Source organism: Castanea sativa, chromosome 9 (assembly GCF_040712315.1).
Source record: "Castanea sativa cultivar Marrone di Chiusa Pesio chromosome 9, ASM4071231v1".
Lineage (NCBI taxonomy): Eukaryota > Viridiplantae > Streptophyta > Magnoliopsida > Fagales > Fagaceae > Castanea > Castanea sativa.
Window position 1 is genome coordinate 30,612,157 of NC_134021.1, and position 24,077 is coordinate 30,636,233.

General features: G+C 34.0%; 1 protein-coding gene across 1 annotated transcript; it reads left to right on the plus strand.

Moving 5' to 3' along the window:
- Positions 1 to 14,871: 14,871 nt before the first annotated feature.
- Positions 14,872 to 23,305, plus strand: LOC142608575 (putative glycosyltransferase At5g03795). Its single transcript, XM_075780266.1, has 3 exons — positions 14,872 to 15,361; positions 16,955 to 17,522; positions 22,634 to 23,305. The coding sequence occupies exons 1-3, from the start codon at positions 14,986 to 14,988 to the stop codon at positions 23,136 to 23,138; spliced, it is 1,449 nt and encodes a 482-aa protein (XP_075636381.1). The 5' UTR covers positions 14,872 to 14,985; the 3' UTR covers positions 23,139 to 23,305.
- The last annotated feature ends 772 nt before the right edge of the window (positions 23,306 to 24,077 follow it).

Here is a 24,077-nt window from a genome sequence, read left to right on the forward strand (position 1 = left end):
GGTGTAGATTCATATATATATGTGTACGGATTGAAGAAAAGTTCTAAAGATACATATGATAAGTCAAAAGCTTGAATCCGTATATTATATATAATTTATAGAATTAAAACTTCCAAGTGGTGCAAAAGAAATCCAAGCAGTAGAGTGATCTTGATCCACGCGTATGGCAGTTATTGAAATGCCAGTTAATAACTACATTAAGCATATATATATATATATATATATATATATATATCTTTGGCCATAAAAGGCACGACACATATATATAATACAAACCAAGATTTTCAATGATAGTTATTGAATGAATTCAATAACTACTCCCAACTTCCAATAATATTCAATCCATGCACTCTTGGAATCATGCAAAACAATATATCGCATATATTGATCAATGCACACAAGATTTATGGAACAATATCTTTATGCAGAAATTTAAAAACACAAAGATAACGGTTTTCTTAAATTCTAAAATTCAATTACACGCTATACAATCATGATATGAGAACCTGGCTCTGATACCAATTGAAGGAAAAATTCTGGTTTTGTATCTCATACAAAACACATAGCGGAAGCAATAAACAAAGATCTATTTCATTCATGATTGATAACGTGCACTATGTAAATTTCAGAATTTAAGAACAAGATAGCGTACCTTGGTGTGGAGAAATTCAAAACAAAGATTAGAAGCACTTGGAAGCACTTGGAAACACTTTTAATCTTCACTCCAATTCCACTTTACGCCCAAGATGTGTGGTCTCTCAATCAGTTTTTCAAAGGGAGAATGAAAGTGTGTCTCACACTCTCTCACACACAATTTCTTATTTTCTTTTTTCACTAATAAAAATTCTGTATGTTTCTCTCTTTATAACTAACTGATTATCTAATTGGGTTGGCCTATTGGGCCTTTCCAATTGGGCTTTAGTGTGTGGCTTAGAGTGAGACCAAAAGGGACTAATAAGACACTAACTCCAATGGGCCTTGGGCTTTTCTGTCAACTCTTGACAAGTCCAAAGTTACCATTAATTATATTTAATACCACTATATAAATATAATTGCACTCTAGGCCTTATTAATAATTATATCCCAAAACTTTATTATACATGCAACCCCTTCATAAAATATTCGTAGTAACACAAAGTCATAAATGTAGACTGCCACTTTGTAAATTACTACATCTTATCCTTGAGTACCCGGTTTAATCCTTTAAAGTTATTCATTATATATTTATGAAATCCAATTTCATAAATATATACTTTAGTAATTTCTTACTAAAGTGGTTAGGCCTAACTCTCTAAATAACTGAAATCATTAAACTTATCTCAATGGAATATTTTATATCTCCATCAAGAGATTATGAATTCCATCTTGAGAATATATGTACCATCAACACTAAATGTGGCTGCCCAACATACTGAGGTTTTGACCGTCACTTCAGATCTCACTCCTGATATATCAAAGTAACCTACACTTCATGATCAAGTCCATTATTCTCTCAGGATTAAGAGTTCATGCAAATAGAAGTCGTGAGATTTATTATTCATTTGACAGTCATTAGGAGAATAATAAATCTCACAGCGGTCCTGTTCAATATGTCTTAACTCTTAAAACATATCAACATATCAACTAGAAGTCTCCACTTCCATGATCAAGACAAATCATCTTAGCTGACACGTTATAGTCTTCGCAGATGAAATGCCCAATTTCATCACCGACTACGAACTATAAATTCTAAGTTTACAAAGAACTTGTGATTTACATCTTCTGTGACTTTTCACATAAATCACATACAATGCATCTCATGGACTATATGATAATGTCTCATATTCATGTTACCATTACTTTAGATAATAATAAAATAACTTTATCAATCACAATATTAAGTCATACATCATGTCTTACATAATGTCATACATAATATCATACATAGCATCATACAATAGGATTTAAGGGCACTAATCCTAACACTTTTAGGGTGGGAGAAGGAAAAGCTCTATGAAGAAGTGACCAACGCGGAGATTAAGGTAGAAATGTGGGCACTTAAACCATTTAAAGCACTTGGAGCTGACGGATTACATGCTGGTTTTTTCCAACGGTTCTGGCATGAAGTTTAAGAAGCTATTTGTAATGAGGTTGCTTTAGCCTTTCAATCAGGGACAGTTCCTTACTACCTAAATGAAACTCTCTTAGCTCTCATTCCTAAATGTCAAAGCCCGAAATCATTGGGGAATTATAACAAGCTGGTCTCACCCTTACAATCTACTTTTGTTCCAGGTAGGAGGGTTATGGATAACAATGTTATAGCTCAGGAGCTCATTTATTCCATGGATAACAAAAAAGGAAAGACGGGATGTATGGCAATTAAGGTGACCTAGAGAAAGCCTATGATAGGCTTGAGTGGAATTTCATCCACAAAGTTCTTCGAGCATTTCATTTTCCTTCTCATTTGATAAAGCTCATTATGAGCTGTATATCCTCTACAAGTATCTCCATTCTTGTTAATGGTGAGTCCTTGGAAAGCTTTAACCCATCAAGAGGTATTCAACAAGGTGACCCACTTTCCCCTTACATCTTCATTTTTTGTATGGAGTATTTGGGAAGCCTAATCGAAAAAGAATGTATGGATGGTGATTGGACTCCCATAAAAGCGTCAAGAGGAAATCTTGAGATATCACATCTCTTTTTTGCCGACGACTTTATTCTTTTTGCCAAGGCAAGTGAAGAAGGCAGTGTGGTTATCAGAGACGTGCTAAACAGATTTTGTGCTGAATCAGGTCAAAAACTGAGCTCTGAGAAATCTTGCGTCTACTTCTCCAGGAATGTGAAGGCAGATTTGAAAGACAAGATATGTAGCAACCTGCAAATCCAAGCTACCAATGACTTAGGCAAATACTTGGTATTCCCCATTAGACATAAAGGGGCTGCAAGGAATCAATTTAATTTTGTGGCTGAAAGGGTTATCAATAAGCTTTGGAAAGCCAAATTACTTTCCTTCGCAGGTAGGACAGTCCTTGTAAAATCTATGATGTTCGCCATTCCAAATTGTGATGCAAGGGGCGGCATAACCAATTCATCTCTGTGATATATTGCATAAAATTAGTAGGGATTTCCTTTGGGGTTCATCTCAAGGAAAGAAAAAGATGCACTTGGTAGGTTGGAATAATATTATCAAATCCAAGGAGGAGGGATGATTAGGCATTCAAGTAGCCAGAGCAAAGAATTTAGCACTCTTAGCTAAGTTTAACTAGTGGCTCTATCATGAAAAAGATATTGTATGGGCAAAAATGTTGTTAAACAAATACTGCTGTCAATCAAGAAGGAACTCCACTAATCCCGACAAGCTTCCTTGTTCTCCAATATGGCAAGTGATCAAACAAGGATTCCACACCTTCTCTAAAGGAATTGCTTGGAGTGTAGACAATTCCACCTTGAATTTTTGGTCTGACAACTGGTTAAAAGGGGGTAGCCTAAGTGAGCTCGTTGAGGGTCCTTTACAGCAGTTGGAAGAAAAGATTTTAGTTAAAGACATGTTTAGAGATGGAGAATGGAAATGGAATGAGTTATCCTTTCAGCTTCTGGCAAGTGTGAAGGAAAGAATTTCTACTACTCCTATCCAATTATACGGTAGCAAGGAGGACACCTTAATTTGGAAAGCAACAAAGAATGGTGAATTCTCTGCTGCTTCGGCTTATGAGTTGACGAAACCTAAGGAGGATCAAGAATGCATTTTCTTGGGTAAATGGGTCTGGGAGCTGGATACAATGCCAAAAATAGCATATTTCTTATGGTTGTGTCACCGCAACAGTGTACCCGTGAGAGAGGTCATTGCTGCAAGAGGTGTGCAATGTGATACCACCTGCCTTCTTTGCCAAAATGACAATGAATCAATAAGCCATTTATTAAGAGAGTGCCCTTTTGCTGTAGACTTTTGGAGGAAAATAGGGGTGCCGGCCTTTCTGATTCTCTCCTTCAACTTAAGCTGGTTGGATTGGTTGAAGAGAAACTGTGTGCAATGGCCAAATCCAATCCCATGGAATTCCTTGGAGGAGCTTATTTCCTTTTGCTGTTTGGGGGCTATGGAAGAACAATGTAGTCTTCAAGAATACTGCACTAAATGATTTCCTCCACAAATCTTATATTAATCGGGCAGTTGAGTTCTTCTTTTGTGTTGGCAAATCTATCTAGCCTCGGCAACAGGGCTGCATACAAATCAGATGGAACAAACCCAATGTGGGCTGGCACAAGCTCAACACAGATGGAGCATCAATGGGGAACCCAGGGAAAGCAAGAGGAGGGGTTATTTGGGATCACAGAGGGAGCTGGGACCGAGGATTTGCTCGAAAAATTGGGTTCACAACAAGTGTCATAGCTGAATTTTGGGCACTAAGAGATAAGTTGACCATGGCTACACAAATGGGGATAACTCTCCTAGAAATAGAAAGGGATGCAAAGATTGTAGTTGACCTTGTACTCTCTAATTTGAACTCTAACAAAGAGTACTCTCCATTGCTGAATGATTGCAGGTCCCTACTCCAAGGATTTCAGCAAGTAAAGATGCAGCATGTCTATCGGGAAGTGAATAAAGTTGCAGACGGCCTTGCAAGAAGGGGATGCTTGCAGCAAGATGATTTTGTTATTTTCACTACTCCCCCTTCCCCTGACATTACCTCCTTAGTCATGTTTGATGTTAATGGTTTGTACTCTCTAAGGCGATTTGCCAATGTTGTAACTGCTTTGGACAGCTAGTTGTTTTAATGCATTCTCCTTAACCAAAAAATGAAAAAGAAAAAAGAATTCCTTGAAACAGTACACGAAATATTACATGTTTAAGAGATTAAAAACAAAAACAAAAGGATCTTTATAAATATGACATTTTATATTAGATTGTGGCCATCAAATGAGATGACGAATACATTACGAAAAATGCTTCGAGTGTTGGAAAAAATTATGAAGTAATGCAATTATATATAAAGTTGTTAAGTATAAGATACTGGCTTTCATTTGGCCCTTGCCCTGTTTGATATGTATGTATCTTATCTCATTGTCTTTTTAATGAAAGGGGCATTACCATTTACCAGTATGGCGGTTTCTACGATTAAAAATAAAAAATTAAACAATAAAAAACTAAAAATCAGAAATAACTTTCGATAGAAGTAAGAGATAACTTCCTTAAATTACAATAAGGAAAGTTTGGATACAAAAAAAAAAAAATCAAGAAAATGAACTAATAAATGTTAACGAGAGATGCTATGTTCACAACATTTTTACAATATTTTCACAACAAATCATAGGTGGTTAGTTATTATTGGTTCAAATTTGAATTTAACACTAAGATTACTTTTTTGCCCCAACAATAACAACCAGTAATAACCTGCTACTTAAGATTTGTTGTAAAAATATTGTGGACATATAATTTCTTAATGCTAAATAATGGTCAATAAAACAATAACAATATACCACCAAACCTTCAACATCTTCCTGTATGCCAATATCCAATTAATTAATATTGGGGGTTCAATTTCAATTTGACATTTCTATGCTACAAGTACAAAAAAGACACGTGAATTAGAATGTCAGGTTTGCTTTACTTGTAGAAGAAAATCCAGTGACAATTTAGGTATATATACACGGTCAAAAAAGGCATCATGCAGGTTTACTAAATAAATCACTTGTGACTTGACTTTCAACAATATCTTGGCGTAACACCTGCAGGCAATGGTTGGTGTTACAATTCAATAGGCTTCAATCAAGACCCAAAAAAACAAATTAATTTAAGTACCTTTCACAGTTCCAATTCAAGACAATGAAATTGTACCAGGAAGGCAGGAAGGAAAGAAAGAATATACAATTTTATTACTTTAACAAGAGTGTTGAATGTATATAAACAATTTGATGGATCCACTTTACTATTTAACAGAAAAGGACCTAATACCAACAACTTTTTTTTATTATTTTTATAAGAATAATTCACTAAGCTTTTCCAAAACCATTAATTTTTGTAATGATGTGATGTCATTGTCATGTTCTAGAAACAAAAAAAAAAAAAAAAAAATCAAATGATAACTCAAAAGTGATTTTTCTGTTTCTGTTCAAATAAAATTTGGTCATCTAATTAAGATGTTTAATTGAAACAAAAGGAAAGGATCCACAAATTATGTAGATAACAAATAAACTTCGCAACAGCTTCTTCACATGTCCCACAAAATGACTTGGGTCTTTTTAGCTTTAGAAACTCCAACTTTTACTAATCTAATCTTCGTATTTGGATGACGTATTTACGGTTCTTTTATGAACTCCAAGATTGTTCTCGCTAATATATGACTCTTGGTGGAGGGGAAAAATATGGAGAAAAAGAATTGAAAAAAGAGATTGGGCTGTTATTTTTTGAACACAAGGGGATTGAGCTTTTATTTATTTATTATAAAAAAGGAATTGGGAGTGAGTTAATGAAGATGTTTATGGTATTGACCTACATTACAAAGATTATTAGATTTATTTGTTTTAAATATTAGTAAAAATCATTATTATTATTACATTATATTTATATGAGTGGTAATCCCAAAACAGTATATCGGTATTATTTGGTATCGAAACATATCGTTCTTATTGCTAAAACGAAATGATTTCCAGTACGATATTAACTCCCTTGTTTAAGAGACCAAAAATTTCTTGAAGAATAATGAGTTAGCTTGAAAATACAGCTTAGTGAGAGCACTTGCAATAAAGTTGCTATATCTAAAAAATATACCAACAGAGCTACAATGGGTTGTCAAAGATTAGAGCCCATTGTAGCTCAATACCTAAAAAAAAAAAATTATTTTATATCTTTCTCTCTCCTCTCCTCTTTAAAAATATATATTTTTTCTCTTCTCTCTCTTTCTTCTTTGACCAACCATTTCTCTCTCTTTTTTCTATTTTTTTCTCCAAGCTTCTCATTTTCTTTTTCCTTAGCCAAAAATATGTCTCTCTCTTTCTTTTATTTTTTTTTTCTTTCTTTCAATTTTTGTTCTCTCTTTTGTGGAGGTGATGGGTTTTGTGCTAGTTGTGGGTGTGATGATAATGAGTTTTGTGGCTGGTTGTGGGTGTTGTTGTAATGGGTTTTGTGGTGTTTTTTTTCCCCCAGTGGTGGTGATGGTGGGGGTTGGCAGTGGGTTGTAGGTTGTGGGTTCTTGTTTATGGTTGTGGCTGGTGGGGTGATGGTGGAGGCAGTGGAGGTGGCTGCTGTTGTTGGTTTGGATTTTGTAGGGGTTGTTTACCATTATTTTAATGAGTTATTTATATTATTTTAAATGAGTTGCTAAAAATATAGATGCTTCGATGTTGGGTGTTTTGTAAAGTGCGTTGTTAAAAAGGATAAAGTTGTTAAAAGCTATAGTTTTTAGCTTTCTTGTTGTGAATGCTCTAAGAGCACTCACGGTAAGGGAGATATAGTTGCTATGATGCTATTCTAGCAACTAAAACACAAAAATGCAAGCTACAACAAGCTACAACAAAATTGATATCACCTTCGGATTGGGAAATATTACACTCCCAAGGTAATTGCTTCACAATTTCTTGTATTGCATCACTTCCCTTCCGGGTGGAATATATCTTCAATTGCTTCACCAAATCAAATAAGACTAAAACCTTTGAAAATTAGACATTTATACCTTTCCAAAGATATAAAGAATGGAGAAATCTGAGTTTCAAAAGACCTCCAAGAAGCAACACGAAGACCGGGCCTGAAAAAGGGTGAAAACGGTGATGGAAATATGTATGAAATTCCCAGATCTATGAGACACAAAAATAGAGAAAAAAAAATGCACCAAAGAAAAATAATCACACACAAGACAGTATTTACGTGATTCGGTAAGTTGCCTACGTCCATAGAGTTGTAGAGATTTCACTATTCTTAGGGAAAATTATAGAGTGTGGCAGTACAGTTTTTCTCTCTCTCAAAAACAACTTCAAACCCTAATCCCCAAAATAACAGTTTTTATATTCTGCGCATAGGATTTACAATGGGTTACAAAAACGGGCCAAAATTTTTACCAAGAGCAACTCCCCCGGACCCCCAAGAAGGCTTGTCCATGAGCGCTATGTCTTGGGCCTATCGGCCCAAGCCTCTGCTCCATGGACTAAACCTCAGAAAATCTTTCATTAAAAACTATAACAATATTATTTTGGGTCAGGTCATAATTCGGATTAAACATAGCTAGGTTCCATAAAGCCCAACAAACGAAATCGGAAAGCTTCTACAAGACTCAAGAAAAAGTGAGCTAACACTAGGCCTAAATCCCCTATGCGCCTAGCACTGTTGGGGCACAATGAGGCCAAGCCTACAGACTATCCCCATTTCCTTTAAATATCATCCCTTCCCCTTCCATAATTTTTCACCATCAACAATTTCCAAGTTCTCCATCCTTTTATGTATACAACCTCTACCAAAAATTTTCTATACCTCTCTTCATCTTTATTCCACTTAGTCTAGGCTCTAAAACCTTTTGTTACAAAAAATCTGAGCAACCTTTTTGCTTCCACTAGCCTCCCAAAAAGCCTTATGTAAGCCCCTTGCCCCTTCACTAAAGCTTAGATCATCTAGGTTACTATCCTGGCAACCAATTTTATTATTATTATTATTATTATTATTATTATTATTATTATTTTTATATACAAACTCTATGGATCTATGAAGTTATTCTTCTTTTATATTTTTACTCTTTATATTTCCTTGCTCTTTACTTTTGTGTAATAAAGGCTTGGCTTTTCTCATATTTATGGTCATTACAATGTGTGAAGGTGTATACCTTAATATACACACTAATATACTAAATTTCATAGATTTAAGAAAGGACCATCCTTGAATCTTGTTTATTCTCTACACCCTAATCAATATGGTTTAGTGGAGGTGTATTCTTATACCCTCAATAATACACACCCATTCTTTGATGCTCCATGGGTATAGGATTTATTCAAGATGGGTCTCTCTAGTTAATTCTTTACATCCCTAATCATTATGGTTTTGTGAAGGTGTATTTTTATACACCTTGATATACGCAACCATCATTTGATTATTCATGGGTGTAAAGTTTATTCAAACATACCCTCTAAAAAAAGGAGACTTTAAAAGGATTTAATAAATGGTTTTTCAAAATGGCTTCCAAAGCTATCATTTTTTAAGATGGATAATTCAAATGATTAAAAAAGTGAAATTTTCAAGTTTATCCTAAATAAAAACTCTCCAGGGGGACATTTAAAAAAAAAAACTTTGATAGATGCACTTTTTAAAATCACTTTCTAGATTAAGTTTTAAAAGGTTTAAAATTTGAATATTCTTCTAAAAGACTTACAAAAGGCATGGATTTTTATCCCTAGAACAATCTTTTTCATAGAAAACCATGGAAACCTTTTCTTTAAATAAACTCCCTTTTAAAAAGGCTTGGAATTTAGTCTTGGAAACAATTTTTCAAAGAACATGATAAGTCCCTTTTTCCTAAAAGAAATGGTTCTTTCTTTAGGGATTTCCCAACCAATCCCTTTCTATAAGAAGTCATGAGACAGCCTTTTTCAAAAACCATTTCCTTAAAAACTCATGAGATTTTCAAAGAGAAAATACTCATAAAGGCGTATCAATTTCTAAGGGATACAAGGATCATTCGCATATATATATATATATATATATAGAAACAATAAAAAAATCTTTACCAAATGAAGGGTCTTTTTACACAAATAAAATGTTTTCAAAAATTCTTTTAAAAAGACATAATTTCAAGTGGGTGCGATATGTTCATAGTTTATTTTAATTGAACTAATAGCATCCAATCAAGCTAACATTTTCCTCCCCTACACTGTGATTCCCTAATTTGACTGATTGTGTGTTTTGTATGGGTGTGTGATGAGTCCTACATTGGGTATATATTAGATTGAACTGGATTTTATTAACAACTATATGGAACCTTAATTTCAACCAGTCATTTTGAGGTATAGCGTAGATGTGGCTAACACTATTCCTTAGGTTGTTACATATAGTATCAAGGCCGGCCCAGTAACCTTATGTGAGATTAGAGACCCTAACCCACAAAGTGGGTCCTAATAGGGACGTTAGAGATTTAAGTGGGGGAGATTGTGATGCCGCAATTTGATTGATTGTGTGGGTGTGTGATGTGTAGGGCTGTCGACGGGTCGGGTCAGATCGGGTTTGGGTTAACCTGCAGCCAAATCAATTGAATTGGGTGAAAGATTAATGAACCCATTTTAGACCGAATACTTGGGTTGGAGTTGATGGCTTAGGTCATTGGTAGGGCGATCGAAGTTGTCAGGTGACTTTGGGTCTGAAAGAAAAACCCAAAGAAATCAAATAAAAAAACACTGACAATCTAACAATCCACAGAGTCACAATCATAACCCAAAGAAGTGAAGAACACAAACAAAAGCACTAAGAGAAATATAGTAGTCAACATGCACAATTCAAAGACCCATAAGACTAAAACTATAGGGAGAGATAAAAATGAAAATCAAACTGTGTGAGAGAGAGAATATAAATAAGAATCTGAGATGGTTGAATCATGTAGATTTGATCTGAAGGGTTGAAGCTAAATGGGTTTTTTTTTTTTTTTTTTTCTAATTTGATAGATATTTTGTTCAGGTCGGGTCCTTTGAGTCAGGAATTTTGGGGCCTGAACTCGAACTGAATACTCGATTTTTTCAAAGACCTTCCACTTGACCTAGAGGGGTATCGGATCTGCCCATGGGGCTTGAAGTCTGATAAGGTAAGTTGGGTGGGCTGGGTTTTATAGGTTTCTAGACAACCCTAGTGATGAGTCCCACATCAGGTATATAATAGGTTGAACTGAGTTTTATTAACAACTATAAGGAGCTTTAATTTTGACTAATCCTTTTGAGGTATAGCATAGGTGTGGCTAGCGTTTTTTCTTGAATTGTTACACTAACCATTTTGGTTTATTGTGATTTTTTCATGAGAATGATACTTTGAGAATAAATTAGCTTTAAATTGCTTTTAAAGGTGAAAGGTAACATTTTTATCTTCATATCCCTTTTATTATGTTGTGGAGTAATACTCAGATGCTAGATATTTATTGAATACTCATGTATTAGCTATGTATATTATTTAATGTAACATAGTTTTTTTTTTGTTTTTTTGTGGAGAAATAATTACAACATTCTGCTAACCCCGTAACTCAAACCCTTTCCCCCCCTAGACCCTTAAGCACTTTGTACATGGGGAGGTGCCAATTCGGCTACAAGGCTGTTGGCATGTAACATAGTTTTTCATATGATACTTATAAATATTTCCACATGTTTGCTTGTACATACTCTTTGCAAATAATATCACATGCTATTTATATGTGTATACTTCATTTATTGTTATGTATATTTATTTTCAGTAAAAAAACCTCTTTAAAACGAAATGGCAAGTATTTAATTATATTTCAAAATGTGATTATTGTGATTAAATTAAAATAAGGCACTATCCTTTGGATATGCGGTGTTAGATACCTAACACATTTTCCACACATAACCGAACTTCCAAGTCCACCAATCTTTGGTTCAAGACCTTTGATTACCTTAATTAGCTTAGGAATCCATAGGATTGTTTTTTTTTGTTAATTAGGTAATTAAAATGAGTTAGACAATAGGTGACCAATCATAGCTAGAATAAACTAATGGTCAGTGGTAACTTCGTAAAAGAAGAAGAAGAAAAAAAAAAAAAAGATTACTCACACACACATCACCCTAGTAACACAAATACACACATGGCCAATAAAAAAAAAAGTAGTGTCTTTGTTTCTGAATAAAAATAGCAACACCTCCTTCCAATGTGGGGGAGAGTCATTGGGGTGGGTGGGTTCCTCCCTCGCGGCAAACAGCGCACGCCCACAACTATCATTATATTTTTTTTCTTGAAATTTTCTTGATAGGTAGGAAATGGCATTCAAATTGATTCCATCAACTCTTGAAAAGTAATAAGAGTTAAGCCTTATGGAGGCCTTAAATTATCATGATTCAAGCTTTTCTAGCTCCTCTGCAGCTATCCCCATATCAACTGCTTCTATGGCACCATAACCATGCTTTTACTCTCGGTCCTTTGACCACTAGCAATAAGTGCCTGCTTAATACCAGGACTCAAAAGGAACATAAGCTTTTTGGTGATGATTACATGGAGAAGTCTGAGCCTTTGTGGCACCGAGATCTTTTTGCATCTGTGCCCAACTTTTCGTTTCCAAACATTCCTACTATGGCATGATCTGGAATGGTGCCCAAATTTTTGACATTTCAAGCACTTCACAGCTGGCCGAGGATTTTATATGGTCTTTGGTTGGAACTTGGAAGATGTTTTCTTGTGCTACTGTATTACAATTTTCAATTTGGCTTCTTTGCCAAATAGTTTTGTTACCTGACTAGTTTTTATTTAATTTTATTATGTAAGATTTTATTTTTGTTATTAAGAGTTGGATAATTAGATAATGATAAGATACTACATCCACAACATTTTTACAACAAATCACAAGTGGTTAGTTGTTATTGGTTCAAATTTGATCCTAACAAGAAGATTACTTTTTTGCCCCAACAATAATAACCAGTAACAACTTGCCACTTAGAATTTGTTGTAAAAATGTTGTGGACATATCATTTCTTTATTGTTTGAATAAATCTATTCTACTTGTAGTAGATAAAGATTAGATTTTTTTTGAATTTAAATGTTTGCTCTATCTTGTAAAACCATCTATTTATATGGCTTAATATTAATTAATAAAGGAAGTTGAAAATTATTATTGAGCGAATATTCACTTTAGAGGTCTCAATTCTCTTGAAGTAATCCATTTATCAATTAGGAGATCTTGGTTCCCTTAAAGCAACCAACAAATTAATTGACTTCATAACAATTAAACTACGCACGTAACAAGTATCAAATGCCTTGGGCACAACTTATTTTTTTACTAGAGAGTTGAAAAATAATGTGTATCATATTAATAAAATCATATCGTAAAATTGTATGATACATAAAAATCGTATGATACATAAACATGTGGCAACAATCATAGGCCCGAAACGTATATTGCAGCATAAATGTGGAAATAATATAAGAGGCAACTAGTGACAAATTCAAGGTGACAAATTCAAGGGCTCAACTTCTCCATCAAGAAACCATTAGAATAAGGTGTTCACTCTTAAACAAAGAAAAAGCAATCATCTGAAAGTAAGTTGATAAGACTGACCAGGACTTCTACAAGATATTTTATAACGTTTTACAAAAAACAGTCGACAACTACAAGATTGTTGTGGCTGTTAATTCAGGCTTGCAAAATACAAAGAAAATCATATGCATGTGTAGCATCCATTACCGTGAAAGCTTCAAACTACAATTGCACATAAAATGAAAACCTAACAAAACTAAAAAGTCTAAAATCAGACCCATTTCCCAAAACCCAAAAGGTCTCCATATATATACAATATGTACTTTGAGATCACACTATTGGATTCACGGCAAGATCACGAACGTTATGCACCGATTGGAATTTCAAATCACCATCATTTTCGGTTCGGCCATCACCCAAAGGTACACAATTTCTTCCATTTTTGTTGATTGTCACCTGCATTTGTGTTAGTGACAAGTGACAACAAATATAAGATAATATGCATGACTTGAGATGGTGGTGTTTTTGAGTAATTTTTAAAAATTTTTGCAATAGAAAATGTTAATCAATACTCTAAGAGCATTAGTTTATGAACTATTTTTTTTTTTGAAAGCATTTATGAACTATTTTTAGAAATATTTTATTGGAAGAATGATGAAACGATAAATGTTGTTGACAACATTTTATAATTTTCGTGAAAATTGTGTCAAAACTTTCTTATTATAGTTTATTAACAGTTACTCTGAGGACATTCGTTAACATGAACCATTGATGTTTAACAAAACCTTCTGATTTCCAATATAGATACCAACTTCCCCAACTGCAAAGGCCATGATGCGTTCTTAAGTAATTGTGAACTGGGGAGGGTGGTGGTGTAATAATGGGGGTGGGTTCTACTTTTAGTGTAGAATGTACATCTCAGTTCTGGGATTGCTATATAATATATAAAATAAATAATTTTGTCACGGTCTTATTTATTTATTTTTATTTTGACATGTGACTGTCCAAATTGAAGTTTAATGAATGATAAAAATAATTTTTTATTATTATCATTAGACTTATTTCACATCAGTATTTTTCATCCATCACTTAATGATAAAGGCTAAATTTACTAAACCAAGCAGTTTACTCTATTTCAAATCCTAAATTTTAGTTTCTTAAAAATCATTTCTATAATAGATAAATTCAAATTACAAAATTACATTAAACTCAAAATAAAAAAAGCGCCTCATCACACATGCAGAGTGCGTGTGAGGAGGCTAGTATTATTTAATGCGTTGAATGTTAAAATAGAAGATAAAATATAAGGTGCATTGTAATGATATGTTAAAGTTGATAAAATAACTTTTTGATGTGTTAAAATATGATATATATATATATATATATATATATATATATTTGTTTTGTTTTGTTTTGTTTTGTTTTAATACTGGTGCTAAATGTATGCATGACCTACATAAATCCTTGTCCTACAAATAAAAAATGGGTTTTGCATGACCTATATATTAGTAAACTATTTTAAGAAATTTTTTATAAAAAAAAAAAAAAAAACTAATTTTTGGCTTTTTTTTAATTTTTTTATAAAAAATTTCATAAAGTAGATGATTACAAGCACCTAGTTCTTCCATGGTACATTTTAAATTTTTTTGGTTTTTGGTTTTTTATTTTTTGGTTGTTGTTGAAGAGAGAGGACATTTTTAAAAGAAAAGAAGACCAAGTACTAGAATCTTTCAAGGCACTCCAAGTGCGTAGGTGGTTGGTAGTTTTCAGCATCACAACACTCTGCTTCAAAGCTGCCTATTTTGACGCCATTCCCATGTAAAAAAAACGAAGGCTAAAAACTAAAAACGCAATGGCTCGCTCCTCCTTGCTGTTATACTACTTCTCAGGCTCAGGCTCAGGCTCAGGCTCAGGCTCATTCAGAAACTTCTTCTTCTTCATCCCCACAACCTTAGCTCTCACAACCTCTCTCTTCATTCTCTTCTACATATCCACCACCTCTAACCTCTTCACCCATTATCATCCACCTGACCCATCCTTTTTAGGCCTCAATTCTCCGTTTGGGTCTTCAACTTTCTCTCCCCTTACTCGCCAAACCGTCCCTATTTCATTTCACAATCATTCCCAAACACCCTTTCAATTACAAGTGCCCCAAATTGTTCATTTGGGAGAAGGAGGATTTGGAAGTCAACGCCCTCTAGAACCTCGATTCCCCCCAGACGATCATGGTATGTCAATTCTGGTTTTTTCTGCTTCCGGGTCTTACTTACTTGTCTGAAAGTATTTCTATTCTGTGTGTGTGTGTTTTTTTAATGGGTTTTGTGTGAATTTTCACTCTTTGTGTGTATTGTTTACTATTTTTGGAAAGTTGGAATATTTGTTGTAAACCAAGGCAAAAAATAGAAAGCTTGTAGCTGGGTTCACTGGCATATAAATTCTGATGATATTTGTGCTGATGAGCTTGTTCTTCTTGTATTTATTTGGTATTTCCTGTGGACTTTGGGGTGGGATTATTGTTTATAAACCTCTGCTAATGGGTGATGGTAAAAAATTACTATTTGATTTTCTTGGCAAGGATTTTCATTGTCTTGATGGGAAATTAGAACCTTCATCAACTTTGCCTAATACAACCTCTGGCATTGTTGAGGTTAGTTCTTCAATCTGTTTTTCAAACCAAAACAACATCAAGAATAAAAGGTTTTTGTTCTCCTTTTTTCCCTACGGTTCCGAGAAAATTTCTAATATATTTACTAATACAACTTTGCCTAATACAACTTCTGAGAAAATTACTAATAGATTTCTTGGCAAAGAATACAACTTTTGTCTTATCAAAAGATGAAAGTTGTGTTTTGTAAGTCAAAGTCCAACCGCAACTTCCTTTTTTTAATAAAACTTAAAATTGTCTTTTGGTAACATTTAAGAAAAATTTGTATGACTACCCTTGAAATTAGCAAATTTCTTTTTTGCTTTATTTATTGCATTGATAGTTGAAGGTCAATTTGATCCATCTGCGTGATGAGATCAGAGTTCGGTCTAATATATAGAATATAAATATCTTGCAACTGAATGACCTGGTATCATGTATGCTTAGAAGGACCCTTATACATCCATTTGCTCTGAATAGATAAAAGTGACCTTCTCTAAAATCTATGAGTGCTTAATAGATAACTTGTCTAGACTTAGAACAGATTTTTTTGGCTGCATCAAGTTCTAAAAATTTCAATTTGATTGTGGATCTCTTAGCTTTTTCTCCCCCACCAAATACATTCTTTATAAGCAATAGCTTCAGTAAGAACAAGATGATAGAAAAAAAAAATCCTATTTTTAAGATATGTTTTTGATGCTATGGATCTTTTGCTAATTGCTTATGTTGTCTTATGGTGGATATTTTGTTTGAGGACTAAGACACTTTTATGAAAGCAAGGTTAGCTGATTCTGCACTCTCATCTTGTATTGGTTAGTGTTTTGTGTCATATGAACAAATTTCCAGAACATGTCCAGCTTCAATGGAGTCAGTCATGCAACACAGTGGGTAATATCCTCATAATACAAGGCTATTACATATGCTGATTAAATCAGAGGTGTGAAATATTTTAGTGAGTCAAACTGGGAGAGTGTATAATAGTATCCAACTTGATGGACATTTGCCCTTGTTTTACTGTAGAGGGATCCGTCATATTCAGATGAGTTCACCTGACCATTTTCACTGTAAACAACTTTTGGCATGAGTTGGGCGAGTGGGGAGGTTGAAGAACTTCAGTTAATGATCATGAACTTTATTTCTTAATCCAAATGTTTGGAAACTGTTTTTTATGGTTCAGGAAACTATGTGAATTACAACAAGGTGTACCATGATAGAGATATCTTTGAGGAAGACTATAAGGAAATGAATACGAGCTTTAAGATATATGTTTATCCTCACAGGCGAAATGATCCTTTTGCAAACGTGCTGTTGCCAGTGGGTTCTGAACCTGGGGGTAATTATGCTAGTGAAAGTTACTTTAAGAAGGTCCTTATGAGTAGCCATTTCATCACAAAAGATCCAACCAAGGCAGATCTTTTCTTTCTGCCTTTCTCAATTGCAAGGTTGCGGCATGACCCCAGAATTGGCGTAGGAGGTATCCAAGATTTTATTAAAGATTACATCCTCAATATTAGTCAGAAGTACCCATATTGGAATCGGACAGGTGGGGCTAATCATTTCTATGTTGCCTGTCATTCCATTGGACGGTCAGCAATGGATAAAGCAAAAGAAGTGAAATTCAATGCAATTCAAGTTGTGTGTTCTTCTACCTATTTCCAACCTGGGTACATTGCTCATAAAGATGCATGCCTGCCACAAATTTGGCCGAGACAAGGAGTCCTCCCTAAGCTTTCTTCATCAAACAGGTGAGTACGGTTTTTATTTTTATTTTCTAATTATCATTTATCATTTATTTTATACTGGAAATTTTATAAAATTAGAAATTTATAAATCCTCTATGTCAAAGTTTAACAAAGGTTGAGGATATTTTACAATCTCAGAAGGCCAGTATGAAAAGTCATCTTGGTTTATAATTTATTGATTTATTTGTTTTTTAAGAAGGGCATTTGGGTAGATAACAGCTTTTAAGGCATTATATGTTATTCAGCTTATAGTTATTTAACATTTTCCCTCCCCATCTCCCCTCAAAAAGAGGGGGAAAGAAAAAAGAAAATAGAAAAAGGAGTTATATTGTAACTGACTGTACATCTCTTAGACCCAAAAAACCAGATGCATTATGTCGTATCTGTCATGTGTGGTTAGGTTAATTATTATTTTTATTCTCGAGTGACATACGCATGTAAACATGACCACTCTAGTCAGTAGGAAAAGTCTGTCTCTACTTTTCCTTTTGGTCTATTCTTTATGCTTAGCTATAAGCAATCCTTTACTTAAGTATAGGATGTAGAACCACTTGAGAAACCTCCTAGGTTAGTAGGTTGAAGGTATTTACAGTGGTGTATCTCTAGAGTCATTTCTTTTTAAATAAATTATTTGAATCATATGTACTTCATTGAAGGTCTGATTGTGCAATTCAAGTTACTTTCCCCACCATTATCAAGTAAGCATCTTAAAGTTAAGATGACTTTCTCAGATTCCCCCCTCCCCCCCCCCCCCCCCCCCCCCCCCAAAGAAAATAAAGCTATGGCCTTGAAAAATCACCAACGAAACACCACATTTTAGAAGCCCCTACTTTGAAATATTAAACAATTAACCCCATGAGGTAGCAAATTTGACTAGATATTATGCCTCATTAAGCAGAGGTCATTAGATCAAATCTCCTCTTCCCCATCTTGGAGCCAAAACTTATGAAAAAGAAAGGTTTTTTCCCCATGCAAATTGGTGTCCACAAATACAGTCTAGGATTTAGTCTCTTTCAATGGGGGGGAAGTAAGGCTACCTACAAACTAATTCTCCCAGACTATGCAAAAGCTAGAGCCTTGTGCATTGGGTACAACCTTTATCTCTAATCTCCCAATTGTTTATCTTATCTTTTTAATCCCTTGGTGTCAATTGTCAAGATGGTCAGGTTGAGTAAGTATCAGATCATTGGGATGTCTTTCCATTCTCGGCTTTCTTTTTTTCATTCACCATGGATAAGGGTCAAAAGACAATATTTGAGTTTCTTTTCTTTTACTTGTGTTGGAATTTTCTTTCAGCACCTGCTGACCAGGATCAACATTTCTTCATCAGTAGATGTTTTTCATTCTCAGTTTTTTCTCTTTTCCTTTACCACTGCAAAAGGTCAAAAATAATATTTGGCTTTCTTTTCTCTCATTTTTGTCTTGGAATTTCCTTTCTGCACCCACTGAAGGGGATCAACCTTTATTGTTTGATGTAGTTTGTAGTGGAGTTTAAGGAAAGGAAATTATTATTAAAAAAATCAATTTGAGTTGGAGTAGATCTAAGAATCCAATTTTATGTTCTTTCTTTGTTCCAGGCAACTGAACACTGTGAACAGAGTGTTAATTCCTTTTCTAGGCAATTGCACATGCTGCATAAGCTAGCATTCCTAGTATAAAACCTGTGAAATTGTTGATTGGGTCGATTGTCAACCATTTTTATTGATAATTCTGCACCTTTTAGGCGAAAAAGTATTTTCCCCTTCTATGATTGGGGTAGTTCACAAGTCCCTCTCTTATCTTTGAAACCAAATAATTTCACCCTTTATGTTTGGAAAATGAGCTAATGCCCCCAATATGTTACTTTATTAGTTAAATCCAATGGAATCACAATGATTACAAATGCTATCCAAAAAAACAACTATGCAATCCTCAACTTTTTCTCTTCCTTGTGGTATACTAATAATTTCTTCAAAAACTTCCATTGGATTTAACTGAGAAAGTAACGGATTTGGGGTATTTGCTCATTTCCCAACATAGAAGAGGAAATTGGTTGGTTTCAAAGTTAAGGGGCAAATTGTGAACTACCCCAAAGGGCCCAAACATAAAGGGGGGAAAGTGCTTCACTTCCCCCCCCCCCCCCCCCTACCCTTTTTTTTCCCCTAAAAAGGTGCAAAATAGTAAATATCAATATCATGGCTAACACTCAACAAATCTTCACCTCTAGCCCATGAAGAGTTGTTTTAAATAGTACTCTCTTTGTGAAACATCATTGTTTATAAAAAAAAATGTCCTTTGTCCTTAACAAACAATGTGATTACTTTAGTTAAAATGATATTTGAAAATTTTAGTCAAAATTTCCTTCGCAATCATCAATTAGATTCTTTGCAAATCTCACCATGCGCCATCCATATCTATCTTCCCTTTGTGATGATTTAATCAAACGCTCTTCTCTAGCTTTTGCTCCACCATGCAATTTACTTTTTAACTATATCAATTATCAACTTGTATAAGTTCTTGAATGCTTTCTCTCTCTTTATTACCAGCAAAGAGCCTTTGCTAACACTTTCACAGTCCTAATCTTATAAAGTCTTCATAATCCAAAAAATCTGGCTGGCCCAAAGAAATCATATTCCTTCCAAGTTCTGGCACGTCTTATATTATCAAAAGTCTTCGCAAATCCATTAAATATCATAATTTTTACTGTACTTATCTCTAAATAGAAAAATAGATGATTTTTTAATACATGAATCTGTACTAACTATAAGAATACTGGGCTGAATGGGACTTCCTTGCCATATAAGTATGGGGTGGCGGCCAGGGTTGAGTTATGAGATTTGAACCCCCTAAGGTGTGTGAGTCTTAAACTAGTGAAAAAGAAAAAAAAAGAAAAAAGAAGAAAAAAAAAGAAGAAGAAGTACTACCCCCATTATTTCCATTCTCACTATCTGTTTTAATAATCATTTCGTTCATGGACTGCTAAATATCACACATTTCGTTAACTCTTTTAAATCAGCTCCCAACTTCCTACATTGTTGCATCCTTCCATGAAGAGTAGCACTCCAAATTGTCTTATATTAACTTCATCTTGTCAAAATTCTTTTGATGCAGCATATTCCTGCTGGATTTGATTCGAACTTCATTAAAAGTCATATTTTAGAATTTTTGTTGACTTTTGAACTTCATTGCCTCCAAGCAACTATTTACCCCTTCTATTTTAAGTTTTTCCTTTCCAACCAGTAGTACAGTCACCTAGGTGTCACATGAAGGTTGAAGTGAAATTAAAAGCAGTACGACTTGATTCTCCTCCTCAATTTTACTATTCACATTTGATAATTAAGTAATCAACTCTATTAAAAGCATTTCAATGATCCTAATATCATCACCTTCCTTCAAATGTAGCTAATACAACACTTTAATCAAAGTTCAAATACAAATTTGTAAGTGATTTTCACACACACATTCATAATCAGACATAGTGAAAAGTTTATGTAGTGCCCTAATCAATCCTTGTTGCACCATCTTTGACAATGCTTATCCGAAGACATTATTTTCCTATCAAATGATTTTAGCTTGAACTTCGGCTGGCCATCAATAAGATCCTTAACTAATAGGTTTAATATCAATTTGAGTACACAAAATTATAAAATAGCAAGCTCTACAAGACACAAAGTATGACATGATTAATTATCTATGTCACAGGTAAATTGACTATCAACAATATGGCTTACAAACTATCAACTCTAAAAGTCACATACTTAACACTCTCAAATCTAGGACCCCAAGTTACACAACTAATGATGCTCCTACACTATCACACTTGAAAAATTGTCTTCCAATTCTCACACTATACAAAGTTATACGACCACTCATATCTATAGACCATTATACTCTTCTTCTTTTTTTTTACTGATATGGGATTACTACTCTTATATAGGAGCTATTCCACCTCCTTACTTGTCAATGTGGGATTCCAAAGCTAATAAGGACACCTTGTCTACTAGCTCTTAAGTGGGACCCAACACCACAAAATTACAGAATGGAAAGAATAGTCATCTATATGTTCTCTGATTAACTTCTGAACCAGGTTTCAGTTGATAGCCCTAATAACCAAAGTAGGTTAATTATTATGCTATAAACTATTCTGTCTACTCATTTTTGTTTTTCTTATTTCGCTATTGAGGGAGGGGGGGCTGTATCCATGACAGTGGCGACGCCACTCAGAAGCCAGGGTGTTCCTAGGAACACCCAGGCTTGAATTTTTATTTTTTATTTTTTTATATATAATAATTTAATTTTTTTTATTTGTTTACCCTTAAAAGAAAAAAAAGGAACACCCTCAAGCAATATCAGGAACACTCTCAAAATTTTTATGCCAAATAAATTTTGAACTAAAAAGCATGCAGAGGCAGGGGTGTGTTCACACATGAGGTGTGTGCTTACGCATAGTGGAGTGTGTGCTAGACTTCTAATAGTTAGTAAAAAAAATGAATGAAACAACTAAACACCAATAATTAATAATTTAATTAACTAATACATTATAAAAGACAAACAAATTAAATTATGTCAAGCTAAACAAAAATTAATAATTTTATAATTTAATAATTAATAAAACAACAATACAACAAATTATAGTTTATAAAAGACAAACAAATTTATGAAACAACTAAACAACAATAATTAATAATTTTATTAATATTTCAAATGAACTTATAGTTTATTGTACCGGTGCTTTTGTTCATTAATTTCTTTTCTTTTTATTTTTTTAAATTTTTTTTTCTTTTTGTGGTTTTTCAGTGTGCAGAATGCAAATTTGTTTTGGTTTTAAGATTTTTTTTTTTTAAGTACAAACTTCATGCTTGCCAAATTTTGAATTGCGGCCAGTATTTACCGAAATGTCCCGAAACACCCGAAATAGACCGAAATGTCCCGAAACACCCGAAATATTTTTTCAAAGTGGAATAGGAACACCTTGAACAAAATTCCTAGAGTCGCCACTGATCCATGATATATCAATTTAGCATGCATTGAGATATATTAATGTTGATAAAAATTATGTCGTCATAGTTTTATTGTTGCTGTGATGTCTGAATCAACTGGAACTCATCTTGTTTCCGTTACAAATGAAATTACAGGAAGAAGCTCGCATTCTTTGCTGGAAAAATTAACTCCCCAGTTCGAGAAAAACTTCTTCAAGTATGGAGAAATGACACCGAGATCTTTGCCCACTTTGGCCGGCTCACAACTCCTTATGCTGATGAGCTGCTTGGAAGCAAATTCTGCCTCCATGTTAAAGGCTTTGAAGTAAACACAGCTCGTATTGCTGATTCACTATATTATGGTTGTGTTCCTGTGATCATTGCCGACTACTATGATCTCCCATTTGCAGACATATTAAACTGGAAAAGTTTCTCAATTAATGTTGCCACTTTAGATATCCCATTGCTTAAAAAAATCCTTAAGAGGTTTAGCTTTGAAGAATATCTAATGTTACAAGGGAATGCGTTGAAGGCGCGAAAACATTTCCAGTGGCACCTTTCCCCTGTTGATTATGATGCATTTTACATGGTTATGTATGAGTTGTGGCTTCGACGGAGTTCCATAAGGCTTCCCTTGAATGCTTTTGTTCATCCCAATTGATGACCCTACATTATTCTCAAGTGATTTTTTGTTTCACAATAGCATTTGCCTTTTGTATTACTTATTACTGATTAATTTTCTCTGTAAAGCAGTTCAGCATGTCATATCAGTAACTCCGGAAAATGTATAAATTGTTATTTTGTTATATAGAGATTGTGAAAGGGAAATAAGGTGCGCAGTTGGCTACACGCCTGAAAGATCTTCAATTTTAAGATTGCAAGCTATTCCCAGCAGAAAAACAGTGAATCAAACAAAACAAAACAAAAGAACTATTAGGCATGGCATATTGCAGCATGTTCTTGCGTGCTTTCTGCACACAGCATTCTACTTATTTTGCTAGGTTTGTGAAACTGCCCTACCGCTCAAAGATAAACTGTAATTGCAGGAGTAAATTATTGAAAACAGATCTATATCAGAGATTGGAAACTTTTAAGTTCTGAACCCTATAGGTGAAACACCACAATTAAACACATGCTGAGGTTTCAAACTTTGAATCCTCCTGAATTAAAATTTGAAGATTTAAGGGGTTGTCATGAACGTTAACATCTTTATCATTGCTCTTCCCAACATCATAATTGTCCATTTTAATCCTCCCGGATTAGATTTTTAAAGATTAAGGGGGTAGTTATAAACGTTTACTATCATTATCATTGCTCTTCTCAACGTCAATATATCATAATTATCGTGATAATCTTTGAAGTACCCTTTTTAACTGAAAAAAAAAATCTCTAAAATAGCTTATTGGAAGGGGAAAAAAAAACTACAATCAGTATCTTCAAGACATGGTTTGTAGGCCAAATCGGTCATTTACCAGTTTTTGTGAAAATTATTAGCAACATACCACTGTTTGCAAAATAAGTAGCAATATACCACTTTTTTGAAACTCGAGTTTGTTGTGTAAATCGACTTGTGCTGACGAGGATTTTATTATTGAAGAAA

Excerpts from the sequence above, each read along its gene's own strand:
- LOC142608575 (XM_075780266.1), top strand. The coding sequence starts at position 14,986 with ATGGCTCGCTCCTCCTTGCTGTTATACTACTTCTCAGGCTCAGGCTCA. Across the intron at positions 15,362-16,954 it reads ATTCCCCCCAGACGATCATG|GAAACTATGTGAATTACAAC; the intron begins GTATGTCAATTC and ends TTTATGGTTCAG. Across the intron at positions 17,523-22,633 it reads AAGCTTTCTTCATCAAACAG|GAAGAAGCTCGCATTCTTTG; the intron begins GTGAGTACGGTT and ends ATGAAATTACAG.